The sequence below is a fragment of the Stenella coeruleoalba genome (genome assembly GCF_951394435.1).
Source record: "Stenella coeruleoalba genome assembly, chromosome: 1".
In the NCBI taxonomy this organism is placed as follows: Eukaryota; Metazoa; Chordata; class Mammalia; order Artiodactyla; family Delphinidae; genus Stenella; species Stenella coeruleoalba.
In genome coordinates this window covers 56,496,567-56,513,191 of record NC_137169.1, presented here as the reverse complement: position 1 = coordinate 56,513,191, position 16,625 = coordinate 56,496,567, and the positions used below count along the sequence as shown (strand labels likewise).

At 37.1% G+C, this 16,625-nt stretch overlaps 1 protein-coding gene across 2 annotated transcripts in view; it reads right to left on the bottom strand.

The window, feature by feature from the left end:
- The window catches only part of PDE4B (phosphodiesterase 4B), a gene marked incomplete at its 5' end in the record, with an annotated part of 592,264 nt that overhangs the window by 393,267 nt on the left and 182,372 nt on the right, over positions 1-16,625 (bottom strand). The window contains one exon of one of the 2 annotated variants that reach the window (XM_079919230.1): positions 4,954-5,189. The exons of the other annotated variant lie outside the window; for it this stretch is intronic. Within the exon in view, the coding sequence (XP_079775356.1) occupies positions 4,954-5,189 (236 nt within the window). Of the gene's footprint in view, positions 1-4,953; positions 5,190-16,625 lie in introns of those variants that run through there. 2 annotated transcript variants of the gene reach the window in all.

The window sequence follows — 16,625 nt, the reverse complement described above, 5'->3', positions numbered from 1 at the left end:
ATTAATTATTAATGCATAAGTGTGTCTTCCGGGGGTATATGCATTCTTTGAAGGCAAGTGCTCTATCTTTCTCATTTTGTATCTCCCAGAGTAGGGCCCAGAGCATAGTAGGCCCTCAACAAATGTTTCGTTCAATCAAATGTTGAATCAGTAATATTTAAAGACACATATTTCTCAAAAAAATGTCCAGGGCTTCCCTGGTGGCGCAGTGGTTGAGAGTCTGCCTGCCGATGCAGGGGACACGGGTTCGTGCCCCGGTCTGGGAAGATCCCACATGCCGCACAGCGGCTGGGCCCGTGAGCCATGGCCGCTGAGCCTGCGTGTCTGGAGCCTGTGCTCCGCAACGGGAGAGGCCACAACAGTGAGAGGCCCGCGTACCGCAAAAAAATAAAATAAAATAAAAAAATGTCCAATACTGCCAGGAAATAATTCAAGGAAATTTAAGAATAACACAATGCACAGATTTAGTAGATTTAGCTAACAAACTAGGACTAAATTGTGTAAGACAGTAAATGTGCTTAAAGGTTCAGAGAAAGGTTAAGCATATACTATTCATCACTTTCATTTTACTCTTCTCCAGTTATTCTAGCTTTGTCTTGTCAGGGGTAAGCTCCTTTAGAGTATGAACTATGCCTTTTAATACTTTTGTGGTCAAATATGAGGCACAAAAGTGCACATTTCATGAACCTTTGATAAAATGAGGAAATATTTCCAAGGTACAGGTAGAACTAAATGGGGAAAAGGAAGAAAAACCTAAGTCGTCTTTCTAATACTAACTCTGAAAGTATATTGTCCTCTGTGAAGCATATACCATGCGCAAGCAGGGACAGACAGACAGAGTGGTGCTCACCAATCCATCTGCTCTTCAAGAGCAGTGTGGGGGCTTCCCTGGTGGCGCAGTGGTTGAGAGTCCGCCTGCCGATGCAGGGGACACGGGTTCGTGCCCCGGTCCGGGAGGATCCCGCATGCCGCGGAGCGGCTAGGCTCGTGAGCCATGGCCGTTGAACCTGCACGTCCGGCTCAACGTGCTCCGCAATGGGAGAGGCCACAACAGTGAGAGGCCCGCGTACCGCAAAAAAAAAAAAAAAAAAAAAAGAGCAGTGTGGTAGGCCTGGGATGTACTCAGGACCATCACCAGTAGCTTCCGTCACAGAGCATCATGCTGCTTGCTGATAATGGAGGACAACTGATGACTGAGGTTGGAACGTGAGCAAAGGAGAGAAGGTTGACAAGGCTGAACACCATGTGGTAAGTGCCAGTCAAGAACAAGCAGGCCCCATAAGACAAGGAAGATAAGGTTATGTCTCAGGAGTCATCACCCCTCATTTGGGGCTAGGGATCAATAATATGTCGACCTTAAGGACTCTGGCATTAATTTCCCCACTCATCAAAGCTCAACATTCCACTGACACTTTGCAGTGTAGGATATGTTTTTTATCTATATTGTCTCATTTCAGCTAACGTGGAGTTTGGTGTCCACTTCTTGGTTTCAGAATTCAAAGAAGAAATTAGAAATTTGGGATAATGGTACAGAGTCAAAATAATCATTAATGGAGTAGAAATACTTGGAAGAAGCTAAAGCAACTCAGAACAGTTTTATATCTGCAGCAAGCAACATTGAAAAGAACACAAATTTAGAGTATTCTTATCCCCCAAATGAAACTTAAATGAGATAATACATGTGAATATTCTAGTAAAGAACCTAAAATATAGTAGATGTTGGAATTCATGCTGATCGTATCAGCATTTTTTACTTTTCTTGCTCATAGCAGTGCTCAATTATACATGATGAGTGAAAAAAAAATCCTGGGACTGGTTAATAATGATCTTTATTTTCATGCAAGTTCTTATAAATTTTTTCTTTATATCCATTGAAGACCCCAAAAATTACATATATATATATATATATATATATATATATATATATATATATATAAAATACATATATAATTCAATACCTGGACTATGAAGTAGTAAGACTGTGTACTAAGTGAGGTTATAGAACTGCTTTCTCCAGAGTCTTAAAAATAGGCCAGATTCCCATATGTCAAAGATGGAGCAATTGTGGTCCTGCCCAAGGGTAAAAGGAAGCAATGAGATAATCACCCAAATTCCTTCCAGATTTAGGATTGCGTAAATACTCTGATTAGCGACAACACATTGAATATTTACTATTTGTCAGATATTTTAAAAATAATCCCAGAGTCAGTATTTCACAAGTGTTTCTTAAATCTTCTACCATTAATCCACACTTCATCATAACTTGGGTTTTCAAAACCAGAACTACACATTCATCTGACCAACATATGAAATCTACAAATAACTGAAGATAAAAAAAAAAAATGTTCAGTGGGTTTAGATATAAACTGCATCCTCTGCATTGTTTAGCTTCATCATGAAAATTACTTTAATTTCAATGCTGGAATCAAAACAATCCAGTCTTCTTAAAAGATATCTACTGTAAAGTAATAACATGTTTTTGGAGACTTCTAAGTGCATATCTTGGAATTTCTAACTTAAATGCAAGGTTTGGAAAATACCAATTGTTGATCGTGAAAGAATGGTTACATTTCATCATGACAAAGAGGCAAAAATAAAGTACTTATGCTCTTATTTCCTCGTGTAAATTACATATGATGCTTAAAAACAGGAGCACATAATTTTTAGGATTAGTGAAAAAGTCATTCAAATACATATGTGTGTATTTTATGAAAAGAAATTTTCATTGAATGTTTCATGAAAATAAATTTGAAAAATATTAAACATGCACTCAGATAAAACAACAGAAATAAATATAAATATAGACTTAGGAGTTAAAACAAACTGTGATACAACTTTTCTAAGAAACAGAAGAAGAAGAATGTGTGAGTTGGTAGGTAAAAACGGGTGAAAATGAATCATGGTCATAATTAAAGTTATTTTATAAGTTTGGTGGTTAGTGGATTCTTTAAACCTATATTATGGTACATCATACTAAAGTCATGTGTTTTGTTTTTTAGCAATTTGCAGAAAATTTTTTTTAACTTAGCTAGAAAAAGATCACTTTAATAGCATAAGTTACCTCAAATACCATTTAATTGTTCTTTGTGTAATGTGCTGCAAGAAAACTTGTATAATGCAGGGGTGAAATTGGCTCTTTAGTCATTTTAAAATTTGGGTTCTTTTGAAAAGAAAAAATTCAGTATTTATAGCTCTACCTTCCTAGCACATCAAAAATCTATTCTAAATAAAAGAAAGGTCATGTTATTATATTCAGGAACTCTACAATAAGGAAATATTACCAAGGTTTTATGAAGATTTACCACTATCTGAAAATCAGTTATTTAAAATTAAGTATCCTTCTTGTCAAATTATTAACCCAACTAGTAAAACATATGAGTCTATTATCTAAGTATAAGTTTTCTCACCTTTATTCCTTTTATGAGAACTAATTAACAATATACCTATATACCTTCTCCTATTCAGTTACACTACTTAGCAAACTATGTGAAAATACACACACATTAGGGGTGGGGTAAATCATGAGACAGAAGACTTCCTCAAATCACTACATACTTATATATAAACCTTCTATTTATTAAATGCTACCACTGGTAGGTGTTGAAAAACTAACCACGTGGACTCTACAAATATGAGATTACAATTAAATAATAAGATTTAACTCATCAAAAAGATGACCAAAAAATGTTCCCCAATAAAGCAATTATGTGAACAACAGTGCATTGTCAGAAAACAAAAATAACCATATCATTTTTAGCTAGGTAAAGTATGTGTACCGGCTTTAACATGTGGTGTCCATCAAAGGCAAGCTACATATTTCCAGGGGTAACTTGAATTTGCCAATATACTGTGCAGTAGATTAGGCAGACAAACATTTCAGACGAATAAAAACACAGAATTCAAGTAAATATTAATTTCTGAAAACCAGATATCCTCAGTTTATAATGTTGGTTGGCAATCTAGTATGCAGTCAAAATCCCTGTGCTAGAAATGTCTTTAAGAGGTAATAGCTCCCTGCACTGCTATGGTCCCTGGTAAATAAAAATTATAGGTACCCAATTTTGAAAGGTATATTAATCTGAAAGAAAATATAACCTTCAAAGAAATCTGAAAAGGCCTACCAAAGTTTTAAAATTTCTTTTGTGCTTTTCCCTGTATTCGGTTATTATACTGGTTTAAGGAAGCTACTCTCTTGTACATAACATATATATTAAAGGTGGCAGCCTCAATACAGTTTTTACAGAGGGTTCTGGAATTTACTTGGGCATTCCCAAGTAAATTGGGAATTTATTTATTATTATCTATAAATTTTATGTCACTTCTTTACAACAAGAATTTCTTAAAGATAATAGCAATTTGAATCATAAATAAAATTAATTAACCATGTAATTTCAGAAGTGGGAACTTAGTTTTCCCTTGCCTTAAGTACTGTAAAGATAGAGGCGATAAATCAAAACCACTAGTTTACATACTACAAAAAATGGCAATGCTGTAAATTAAGTTTGACTTTATACATTGTCTCAAGAAATGAATCCAAACTAAGATTGAATCACTTATCCCTGTACCAAAAATATACTATTAAAAAACATCATCAACAACAACCGCAAGATACACACAAAAAAGTCAGCAATCACCTCAACAGATATTAAACAAAAAAACTGAATTTTTATAACTCCTTCAATACTCGGTTGCCCTAGAATTAGCTAGGTGTTTTTTTTTAAAGCAGTAATTTTAAAGACTCTCTACAGTGAGAGGCTCATTTTATCTGGAAACAGCTAGTGGCACAGTGATATTAACGCACAGAGGACTATGTATTCTTCAGCTGACCTGCTCGCCATTCATCTCACACATGTGTTCTGTATTATGAACAAAATTCAAATGTCCTATTTGCTACATTTCTAAATCACTGTTGCTAATGAAAAGCACTCCAGACACCTCCAAGTCCCATCTTACCACGTATGAGCCACAGTGAAGCGACGACGCTGCCGAATGCTTTTATTCACCAGCAACTTTCTGAAAAAGCATGGTGAGTTCCTTGGCGAACTGCGTGGAGAAATTTTAGGAGATGTAGGTCTGTTTCCCGGTAGTCTCGGAAGCTCAAGTTCTAAGTGCATTTGCTCCTTGAAAGTCTTTATGTAAACCTCAGATTCAAAAGCAGTAAGTTCTTTTGAAGAATCTTTTGCTGTCATGTCTTATATGGAGTGCTGGCTTTCACCATCCAAAACAAAAACCTCAAACATAGCAGAGACACAGCTGCAGGTTAGGAGGCTGGTAAGTCTGCAAACTGTTCTCAGTTTAATTTAGGAAGCTGTGGCTCCAGTGTAGGAGCTGCTTAGAGCAAGAACTGCATAATCGAAGAATGGCAAGTCAGCCTGTCACAAGGAGCTTTATCAGCCTGGCTTTGCCTCTGAAAATGCGCCAAAGTGCTTCCTATGTCAGTAGCCTCCTTGTGGATGAGGTCTGTCTGCAAGCTACACACTGACACTCGCTGAATTCATTCAGCTGAATATATCAACTCATGAAATATTCATGAGGGCTTCTGATAAATCCTTTGCATGTATTTTTTAAAAAAATCTTTTCAAACATGCTGCATCCACTAATGGATAGTAAGCAAAGCCCAGTCACCTATTTTTGTTTGCACAAAGAGCAGAACCAGAGCCCATCCAGCACGTGCGATGTTTAAAGTCTTCATTCAGAATTATCTTTCTCTGTAATGCACACGACAGTAACTCCACCTACCAAATGCTTATTGGCCCAGGACTATTTAAACAACTGCACTCTGTTTCCCCCTCAACAACACCCTCCATTGCCCAGATTTTCACATTTGTGAAGCCACGCTCATCATCAGTGAAAACATTAAATCAGGGATTGTCAAAAAGTCTAGCTAAAACAGCCCCCCCAAATTCCATTCCTGAATGAAAGAGCTGATTCGCTGAAGTTTTTTTTTTTTTCCCTCTCCCCTCCAAAAGATCCAAAACCACATCCCTATAGAAAGTGTCAGCTAACTGGAAAACATTAGATTTGGTTCATTCCCCTAAGGAATTTAAAGACTAATCTTTAATCCAATAAAAATTGCCCTCATTCTTCTGCTTAACTTCATTGTCCCTGAGGTGCCCACAGCAGCCACTCTCTGTTAGATGTAAAGTCACTTCTGAAAGTCAAAGTTCCCTAGAATGGAAATGGAGGTAACAACCAGGAGAGATGAATGCTCCCCGTCACACCTGCAGGGTCCAAAGTCAAGCATCATTCATGCGTGTGTGCACGCATGCACGTGCAGGTAGATGTACACAACAGTGTCTGTGTGTGGGTATCTTTACTTGCTAGTGCGTGTGTACTTGGTTCACAAGGGCATGCCAGTGAGACATATGGGCAGGGGAGTCCAAAAAAATGTCTCAAGTTCCAAATCAGATCATTGTAACCTGAAATATCATTTAGAAATATACTGGCATGCAGCTTCTACACTTTAAAAGAAGTAAAAAGAATATTTTAGTGCTCGAAGTGTACAGATGCTGTGAAATTCTGTACCTGCAATGTCTACTACTAGGGCCAGCCTGATCTCACACAAATTTGGCAAAACAGAACTGGGGCTAGTCAATGTGAGTGACAGTTCAGGAATGATTCACAGTAAGACTTCAGTGAAAAAGCAAGAAATTCATTTTTTCCTCTAAGGCGTGAGAACTTCCACCTTTATAAAATCATTTACATATGTCATATACTCTGGCTGAATATCTAAAGGGCTGAATAAGAGCAGACAATGACCTGTGTATAGGAAAAAATAAACCCCACTCTAGCCCTTGGGGGAAATGGTTTAAACTTAATAGGAAGGATTTAAACTCCAAGTTTACAGGTACTGCCTTGGAAGGATATAAGTATTGCAACAGTACCCTAAAATATATTATGAACAAAGGCAAAGTCATGGAATTTTAAAGTTTGAGTGAATCCCAGTAATCACCTTGTTTGGCTCCTGATTTTAAAGACAAGGAAACAGACATAGAGAACTTCAGTGACTTGTCCAAAGTCCTGTTTGTAGTTGACATTAGAGCAAAAGCTAAAACCAAGGCCTTCTGATTCCCAGTTGAATGTTCTTACGTTATACGATAAGAGAGGTCAACATAGTCATTTTGTCCAGCAAAGCCCTAGCACACGCACTTTATATATTTGAAGATATTTTAACTGCTCTATTTGAGAATAAATTGTTAGTAATGTCATGAGAGAAAATATAGTTAAAGCTATCTATTATTTACTGCATTATGAAAACAAAGCTAGGACTTTCTTCCAACAATAATGGGATATAAAACTGGAATGTGAGAATATGTGAACCTGCCAATATTCAGAGTGACTTATTTGCAAAAAAATGAAATAGCAATTTGAAGTCTTATTCACTTTTTAAGGCTGCCAAAACACAATAAGCATTTTAGGGCTTTTTAAAAATAATGGCTCTCAAAATTATGGCAAATTTCACCACCCAGATTTAGTATGTGAACTGGGATTCAGATAAGGAAATGTTGACATAAACTTACCTAAAGCAGCATAGCGGTACTATTATAATTACTTTCTAATTCTTACTGTCAACTTACGTGACATTATGTGACACTTCACATTATTCTCCCTTTGCCTACTATGACAGCCAATGTCCCAGTTAAAGAAATTTTAAGAATCATCCTAAGAATTAGAATTCTCAAAAATATGTAAAGGCGGTTAATTCTACCTACTCTAAATAACATTTAGGAATACCAAAGACAGCTAATTGAAATACAAAACTTAAAAGATAACCAGACTGGGCTTCCCTGGTGGAGCAGTGGTTGAGAGTCTGCCTGCTGATGCAGGGGACACGGGTTCGTGCCCAGGTCCAGGAAGATCCCACATGCCGCAGAGCGGCTGGGCCCGTGAGCCATGGCCGCTGGGTTGAGTCTTGTTCATTGAGTCTTGTTCATTTCTAGAACATGGAACAGAGTTTGGCACAGAGTGGATACTCACTAAATTTTGTAGACCGAATGCACGTTATTTTGCCCATTTTCCAATGAGAATATCAAGACACAAAATTGCATAGCATTTAAGGAGTTGACCCTACACCAAGCTTTTTATAACAGAAGATACCTAATGAGACAGCAGAGGGAATGCAGGCTCCTAGGGTGGTCTAGTCATGTCACTAGAAGTATATGTTCACAAGTACTAAATGCTTTGAGTCTGAAGTTATCTGGCGTGTTATTTTTATACGATGATATGAAAGCTTCACTTTTATCCATATGATACAATTAATTACTCATCATTAGTAAACTGATGTTCCAGAAAGATCAGTTTTAGCCTTAACCACCTTCAGTGTCACCTGAATCCTAGAGAGGAAGTAGGAAGCCTGTACTCTAAATGCTTGAGCATGGTATCATAAAGTTCTCAGAGATTATCCTATTCAAGAAACAAAAACCCTCCAGTAGCTCCACATTACACTCAGAGTAAAAGCAGAAGCCCACACAATGGCCTAATGTACTCCACAAGCACTGGATTCATCTCTCAGAATGTTTCATAGTATACCATAGTACATATTTTCATTTGTCTCCTGAACTAACCTATGAGCTCTCTAAGGACCTAAGCTATCAATATTTTACTTATCTTTGTATCTCCAGAGCCTGAGATTGCATCTTGATTGATTAGTATTTATTGATGGAAATATGAATAGAAAATTAAGGTACTGCCCCAAATCATGTTCTCCTGTTAGTCTCAGATTTTTCTTTCTGTCCTGAAAGCTAGTCCAGTCAATATCCTAACTTCTTATACTTGATCTTACACAGGATTTCAAAATGAACTTCCTAAATCATAGCCATTTGGCTATGTTTTGCCATTTTAACTAGCATTTCTTTGTTCTTTAAAAAATTATTATTATCATTATCATCATTATTATATTATTATTAATATCCTCACTGCAATGCAAAAGCAGAATACCTATGCATTGCAATCTCTGTTCATTTGGTGGTATACAGGCAGGACAGACTTGCTATGCCCTCTCTTCATACTGCTTTCTGGTTTTGGCAGAGTAATTAGGTGCGTCTTTCACAAGGCACATTCTATGAAGGGAGACTGCAGAGACAAAAAAAAACTAAGGGAGCTCCTCTCTTTGTTTCTCAGGTCATTGTTAACATCAAGATATATTAGCAAGGATGAGTCAGATACCTATATGCAAGGAGAGAAACTCTTCCCTTGGTGTTTTAAAATCTGCATCAAAAGAGGGTACTCCAGTTCCCAAAGATAATACTAGCCTGTCAGCAAATTACCTTAAAGGGTGATTTCAAATGAATACGATATTAGGGACATATATGTTAAGTACAAAGGCACATTTGGGAAAACCTCTTTCTCTAAAATGAGCTTTCATCTTTTTGTTACTTTCCACCCTGTCAGCAGTCTTCTATGAAACATGTAAGAAAAAATGGTATAGTATTAATCTACAGTTTAAAATTTTAAATGTAAATAATTATCTCTGTAAGACCAATTAATTATGATACTACAGAGATCATAGAAAGAGTACAGCACACATGAAAATTAAGTCAAATTCATTCCACTGCTCTTAAAAAGAGAATAATTTTCAGGGATCCATTTTCTGTTTAAGTATACATTTGCAAGCTAAACAAAATTTTCCTAAATTAATATTTTAATTGCATGAGTCTAAAAAGGGTACAGAATACATATCAATATGGAAAATATTTCCAGAATAGTGGGTTAGATCAAGATTGGCTCACTTAATTTCAAGATTTGTTTACTTATTACACATTTTGTTAATTTTAAATCTATTCATATTAAATTTTTTAAATTCAGTAACATTAATAATGATGGCTTTTTGACTCAAAATTAAGAAAACAGAATTTTATCTACCAAGAGTGACTAGTGTTAAGAATTAACTCAAATTTAATTTCATATAAATATTTCATATCATTAACACTGTAATATTAGCATATGTAAAATTCAAGACTGGAGACATATTTATATAAGCATGCTGAGCTTTGTAGCAAACACTTTTAAATAAAATATATATTTTGGGGGCTTCCCTGGTGGCACAGTGGTTGCGAGTCCGCCTGCCAATGCAGGGGACACGGGTTTGTGCCCCGGTCCGGGAGGATCCCACATGTTGTGGAGCGGCTGGGCCCGTGAGCCATGGCCGCTGAGCCTGCGCATCCAGAGCCTGTACTCCGCAATGGGAGGGGCCACAACAGTGAGAGGCCCGCGTGACACACACACACACACACACACACACAAATATATATATATATATATATATATATATATATATATATATTTTGTAAAGTTCCCTTGGCTACTCTTTTATTTCCTTTGCTTTATTTTAAAATGTATCATACAATATGATTAACATTTTTGGTGCACTGTTCTATGAAATTTAACACATGTATAGCTTCATGTAACCACTACTACAATCAAGATACAGAACAGTTCTGTCACCCCCCAAAATCTCTCTTGTGCTGTACCTTTATAGTCATATTCTCCTCCACTCCTAAAAGATGGCAAGCCCTAATCTACTCTCCATCACTATAATTTTGTTACATTTATTAATAGCTTATTCCTTTTTACTGCCAAATAGTATTCTGCTGTATGGATGTACCACAGTTTGTTCATCCATAGAAGAACACTGAGCTGTTTCCAGTTTGGGACAATTACGAATAGACCTGTTATAAACGTCCATGTATAGGTCTTTCTATAAATATATGCTGTCCTTCCCCTATTGTAAATACCCAGGAGTAGGATTGCAGGCTCATGCGAAAGTGTGCATTCATCTTTACAACAAAATGTCAATCTGTTTTCCAGAATGGTTGCTTCATTTTGCATTTCCATCAGCACTCTATGAGCGTTCTCAGTTGCTCCACAGACTCACCAGCACCTCTTTTCATTATTTTTTATTTTAGCCATTCTAACAGATGTGTAGTGGTATCTCATGCTGATTTTACTTTATATCTCCCTAATGGTTAATGTGATTATCTTTTTGTGTGCTTATCTGCCATCAATATATCCTTTTTGGTAATGTATCTGTTCAAGATTCTTGCCCATTTTTTAGTTAGGTTGTTTCTTTTTTAACAATTGCGTATTCTTCCCCAATCTGCTCACTAGTATTTACTTTTCAGAGTTCTCAAATAGCAATCCACGCATTTTATCCAGGATTTAAAGCTGTATTCAGTGGTTGAAACAAAATGGAATGTGATTACTCCCAACTCGCCTGGAACCAGAACCTTTAATAGAACACAGTCGTCCCTCAGTATGCACAGGGGATTGGTTCCAGGACCCCACACAATACCAAAATCTGCAGATGTTCAAGTCCCTTATATAAAATGCTGTAGTATTTGCATATAACCTATGTACATCCTCCTGTATACTTTAAATCATCTCTAGATTACTTATGATACCTAGTACAATGTAAATACTACGTAAATAGTTTTAAATACAATGTAGATGCTGCGTAAATAGTGTAAATCGTTGGTAGCATGCAGCAAATTCAAGTTTTGCTTTCTGTAACTTTCTGATTTTTTTCCAAATATTTTCAACCTGTGGTTGATTACATCTGTTGATGTGGAACCCACAAATCAGCAGTAGTACAAGCAGTAACATTAGTTACAAAATCTGAAATTTTCAAATTGATTTTATAGTTTATAACCCTTTTAATTAATCAGTGCTCTTTCCAAAGCCCCCAATGTTTACATTCTTGACTTTGCTGTTTCTTTGCTTCTTGGGGCTTGCAGCTTGGCCCATCTTCAAAGCTCACTCTTGCAGTGATTAGTCCTCCATGCCACCACTGGGGCAAGGCGGTGGGGGGGGGGGCGGGGGGCAGTAACTATCATCAAGGCACAGCAGAAGGTTTCATGCTTTTTGTGGCTATTGAAAGAACCCCTTCTAGAAATGGACTCTAGGTGACTCCCATTCTGCATCTCCTAGCCTCTCAATCTATATCTTCTTTTCCCACTGCCAGCTGTGGCACCATGAATACCTCTTAAAGAAACCTGATCTTTTCGCTCCTTCTCTTTACTTCTCTCTATTATTTCTACTAATTCATACACTCTTCAAAGATACACTTACTGAGTAGGTACTATGTGCTAAGAATATGATTGCCTATTTTCCTTGGTAAGCCTGGGTTATTGCTTGAAATTTGCACACTTGTTACTAACATAATCTAACATAATCACAATTCTAAAAAACTCCATGCAATTTTAATTTTATCTGCCTTAATCAGTTTTTAAATTATTTTAATTAACTTTTTAAATTTATTTTGCATTTGAAGAATCTTTTTTTCTATACATATAATAGTAAGTCATCACTGGCATGATAGTACACTTTCTGAGAAAGCTTCAGCATCAGACTTACAATTCCTTTCTTGTATGTATGTGCCACACAAAATATTTTATGCTCTTAGAGAGTAAAGGCCATAATTTATTTTTTGTTTGTTTGTTTTTGTTCATTTCAGTATAGGTTATTACAAGATATTGAGTATAGCCCTGTGCTATACAGTAGGCCCTTGTTGTTTATCTATTTTAAACATAGTAGTGTGTATATTTTAATCCCAAACTCCTAATTTATCTCCCCCTCCAATCCCCTTTGGTAACCATAAGTTTGTTTTATATGTCTGAGTCAGTTTCTGTTTTGTAAGCAAGTTCATTTTTATCATATTTTTTAGATTCCACAAATAAGTGATATCATATGATATTTGTCTTTTTCTGTCTGACTTACTTCACTTAGTATGATAATCTCTAGGTCTATCCATGTTGCTGCAAACGGCACTATTTCATTTTTTTTTATGGCTGAGTAGTATTCCAGTGTGTGTGTGTATGTGAGTGTGTGTGTGTGTGTGTGTGTGTGTGTGTGTACCACATTATCTTTATTCATCTGTCACTGGACATTTAGGTTGCTTCCATGTCTTGGCTATTGTAAACAGTGCTGCTATGAACACTGGAGTGCATGTACCTTTTTGAATTAGAGTTTTCTCTGAATATATTTTTTTATGTGTTAGCTTCTTTATCTAAACCTCTTGCACACAACTAGAAAGTGTTTTGTTTTTTTTTACTGTTACTTTTTTTAAATTAAAATTTACCTTTTTTTTAAACATCTTTATTGGACTATAATTGCTTTACAATTGTGTGTTTGTTTCTGCTGTATAACAAAGTGAATCAGCTATACATATACATCTATCCCCATATCTCTTCCCTCCTGTGTCTCCCTCCCTCCCACCCTCCCTATCCCACCCCTCTAGGTGGTCACAAAGCACCTAGCTGATCTCCCTGTGCTATGCGGCTGCTTCCCACTAGCTGTCTATTTTACATTTGGTAGTGTAGAAAGTGTTTTGTGCATGCTAAACAAATGTTTAAAAACCCAGGAATATGAATCAACAGTTATCTATTCATTTACTGGTGTTAGTTAAATGTCAGCTATGAGTCAAGCACTGTGCTAGTCTGAGGAAAAGTTCAATGAATAAGCTAGACGTATGCCTGCCCTCATGGTACTTAAAGTCTAATGGCACAACTATCACAGCCTAATTCTAATCAATATTCAAAACTAATTTGCCTCCTCATTCACCTGATCTCCTTTTAAAGGAGGTCAAAACCAGGTTCTCTTCTGTTTCGCTCTGTACTTGGAGTCCTCCTTGTCTCACAGTGGATTATTCTTATCCTGACTGTCCTACAAGACGAAATATGGACGCATTCTTTGTACAGAGTTTCAGAAAGTTTTTTCCCCTTAGTTTACCCTGTCAGTGCCTATTCCTTGCTCCTAACTCAGCCTATGCTTTTTTTAATATTGAAGAGAGGTAGATGTCCATGCAGTGATACACACCAACAAATACAAACAAACAAAAACCCTCTTGTTTCAACTCTCCGTGAATTCCAACTGGGACACAGGCGATTTCTGTCCCATTTTAATAATAACTGGCAAGTAGTTTTTCTTTCTATTGAACCAAAGTCTGACTCTCAATAATGTCCTCCTATTGATTTTAGTTCTGTCACCTCGAATTACAATGAATAAATCAACTGAATACCCTTCAAAGATGTATCCTCTAACACATTTATTTTCCCTCCTAAATAACTACAACTCCTTCAACTTTTTCTTATGAAATACATATTAGATTTTTTTTTATAACACTTAGACTGAAACTTTGTGAGAGGTATATTAATGAGTTTGCTAGGGCTGCCATAACGAAGTACCACAGACTGGGTGGTTTAAACAACAGAAATTTATTATCTTACAGTTCTGAAGGCCAGAAGCCCAAAGTCAAGATGTCGGCAGGGTCAGTGTCTTCTGAGGGCTGTGAAGGAAAGATCTCTTCTAGGCCACTCTCCTTGGCTTGTAGATAGCCATTTTCTCCCTATATCTCCTCACATCATCTCCACTTTATGTATGTCTTGGTGTCCAGATTTTCCCTTTTTATAGGAACACCAGTACTACTGGATTACAGTCCACCTTAATGACCTCATTTTAACTTGATTACCTCTGTAAAGGTGATCAAGTTACCTTAAAATGAGACTTTTTTGTTTGTTTGTATTTGTTTGTATTTGTGTATGTTACTGCATGGACATCTACCTCTCTTCAATCCTATCTCCAAATAAGGTCACATTCTAAGGTAATGGGATTTAGGACTTCAACATAGGAATTCGGGGGATACATTTCAACCCATAACATTCCACCCTCTGACTCTTCAAAATTCATGTCCTCACACGCAAAATACACTCACCCATTTTAATGTCTCCAAAAGTCTTTATTCTGTCATCAACTCTAAGTCCAAAATCATTTAAACCATCCAAATCAGTTATGTGTAAAACTTAAGGGAAGATTCATCATGGAGCAAAGTTCCTCTCTATCTGTGAACCTATAAAATCAGACCACAACAATGATGGGACAGACATAGGATAGATATTCCCACTCCAAAAGGGATAAATTTTAAGGAAGAAAAGGGTCCCAATCAAGTCTGAAACCTACTAGGACAAATTCCATTAGAATTTGAGGCTTGATAATAATCCTCTTTGGCTCAATGCTCTATCCTCTGGGCTCACCAGGGTGGTGGTCCCACCCACTTAGCCCTGAGCAGTGAGGGCTCTGCCCTCTGAAACCAAGGAGGTAGCTCCATTCTCGGAAACTAAGAAGGTGGCCCCACCTTCTGAAACTGAGGAGGAGGCTGCCCAACATTCAGGGGCTTGTGTCCTGTGGGCCTGTGGTGTCGGGGACAGCTGCTGGCCTCTGAATTGCCTTCAAGGTCAGTCTTCACTTTCCTTGAAGGATGACACATGTTTGCAGCTGGATAGATATCAGCCTGTTTCCTGCCCATGGTATCCCAGAAGTCTGAGAGCCTTCCTTCATTTTATCCTGTCTATCCTTCAGTCAAAGCTGGCAATGTTTCCTTTGATATAAATTTCTCAAAAATCTTGTTGGCCTCCTGAGCAATTCATGGGAGTCCAAACTATCAGACAGGAGTCCCCAACAGATCTTTCCTGCATAACCACATCTCTATTCCTGACTTTTGCTAAGATAGTTGATTGGATCCATGAGTCACATGCCTAATTTTCTTGGCAAACAGTAGTCCAGTTACACCCTTGATGTTCTCTCTAGAACATATTTTCTCATTTTTTTGCAATAGGAATAGGCTGAGAATTTTCCAAGTCTTCAAGTCCTGGTTACTTTTTGTTTAACAATTCCTTTTTCAATTTATCTCTCTACTCTTGCGTTTTAGTATTAGCAAAAAAAAAAAAAGAAACCAAGTCGTGCCTTCAAAACTTTGCTTAGAAACCTCCTCAGCTACAAACCCAAGTTCATCACTCATAATTTCTACTTCCCATCCAAAAAAAATGAGAACACATTTCAGCCAAGTTCTTTGCCGCTTTATAGCAAGGATCGCCTTCCTCCAGTGTCCAAGAACATGTTCCTCATTGCCATCTGCTCAACAGAAGTACTTTTAACATTCAAATTTCTACCAAGTCTCCTCAAGGCAATCTAGGCTTTTTCTTTTTTTTTTTTTAACAACTTTATTGGAGTATAATTGCTTTACAATGGTGTGTTAGTTTCTGATGTATAACAAAGTGAATCAGCTATACATATACATATATACCCATATCTCCTCCCTCTTGCGTCTCCCTCCCTCCATCGAGTGTCTCTTCCAGTCTCTATCCACAACTCAATTCCAAAGCCACTTCCATATTTTAAGTACTTGTTACCGCAGCATCCCATTCTCTGGTACCAAAATCTCTATTAGTTTGTCAGGGCTGCTGTAGGAAAGTATCGCAGGCTGAATGGTTAAACAACATAAATTTATTGTCTCAAAGTTTTAGAGGCTAGAAGTCCAAAATCAAGGTGTTGGCAGAGTTGGTTCCTTCTGAGGGCTGTGAGAAAAAGATCTTTTCCAGGCCTCTCTCAAGTGGGAGGTAGAAGGGGAAAGAGAGAGCAAGGTGAAGAATAAGACATCACTAGCATTTATTGAGGGCGGATTATGTATTAGGCACTTTTGCACACATTATTTTCACATTTAAACCTCACAAAACCCCTTTGAAATATATAATATACCCCTTACAGATAAAGAAACTGAATTAAAGAAACATAGGATGAATTACCCAAGATCACCCAGTCAGTAAGGATTCGTACCCAAAGTCACCAAACTCAAA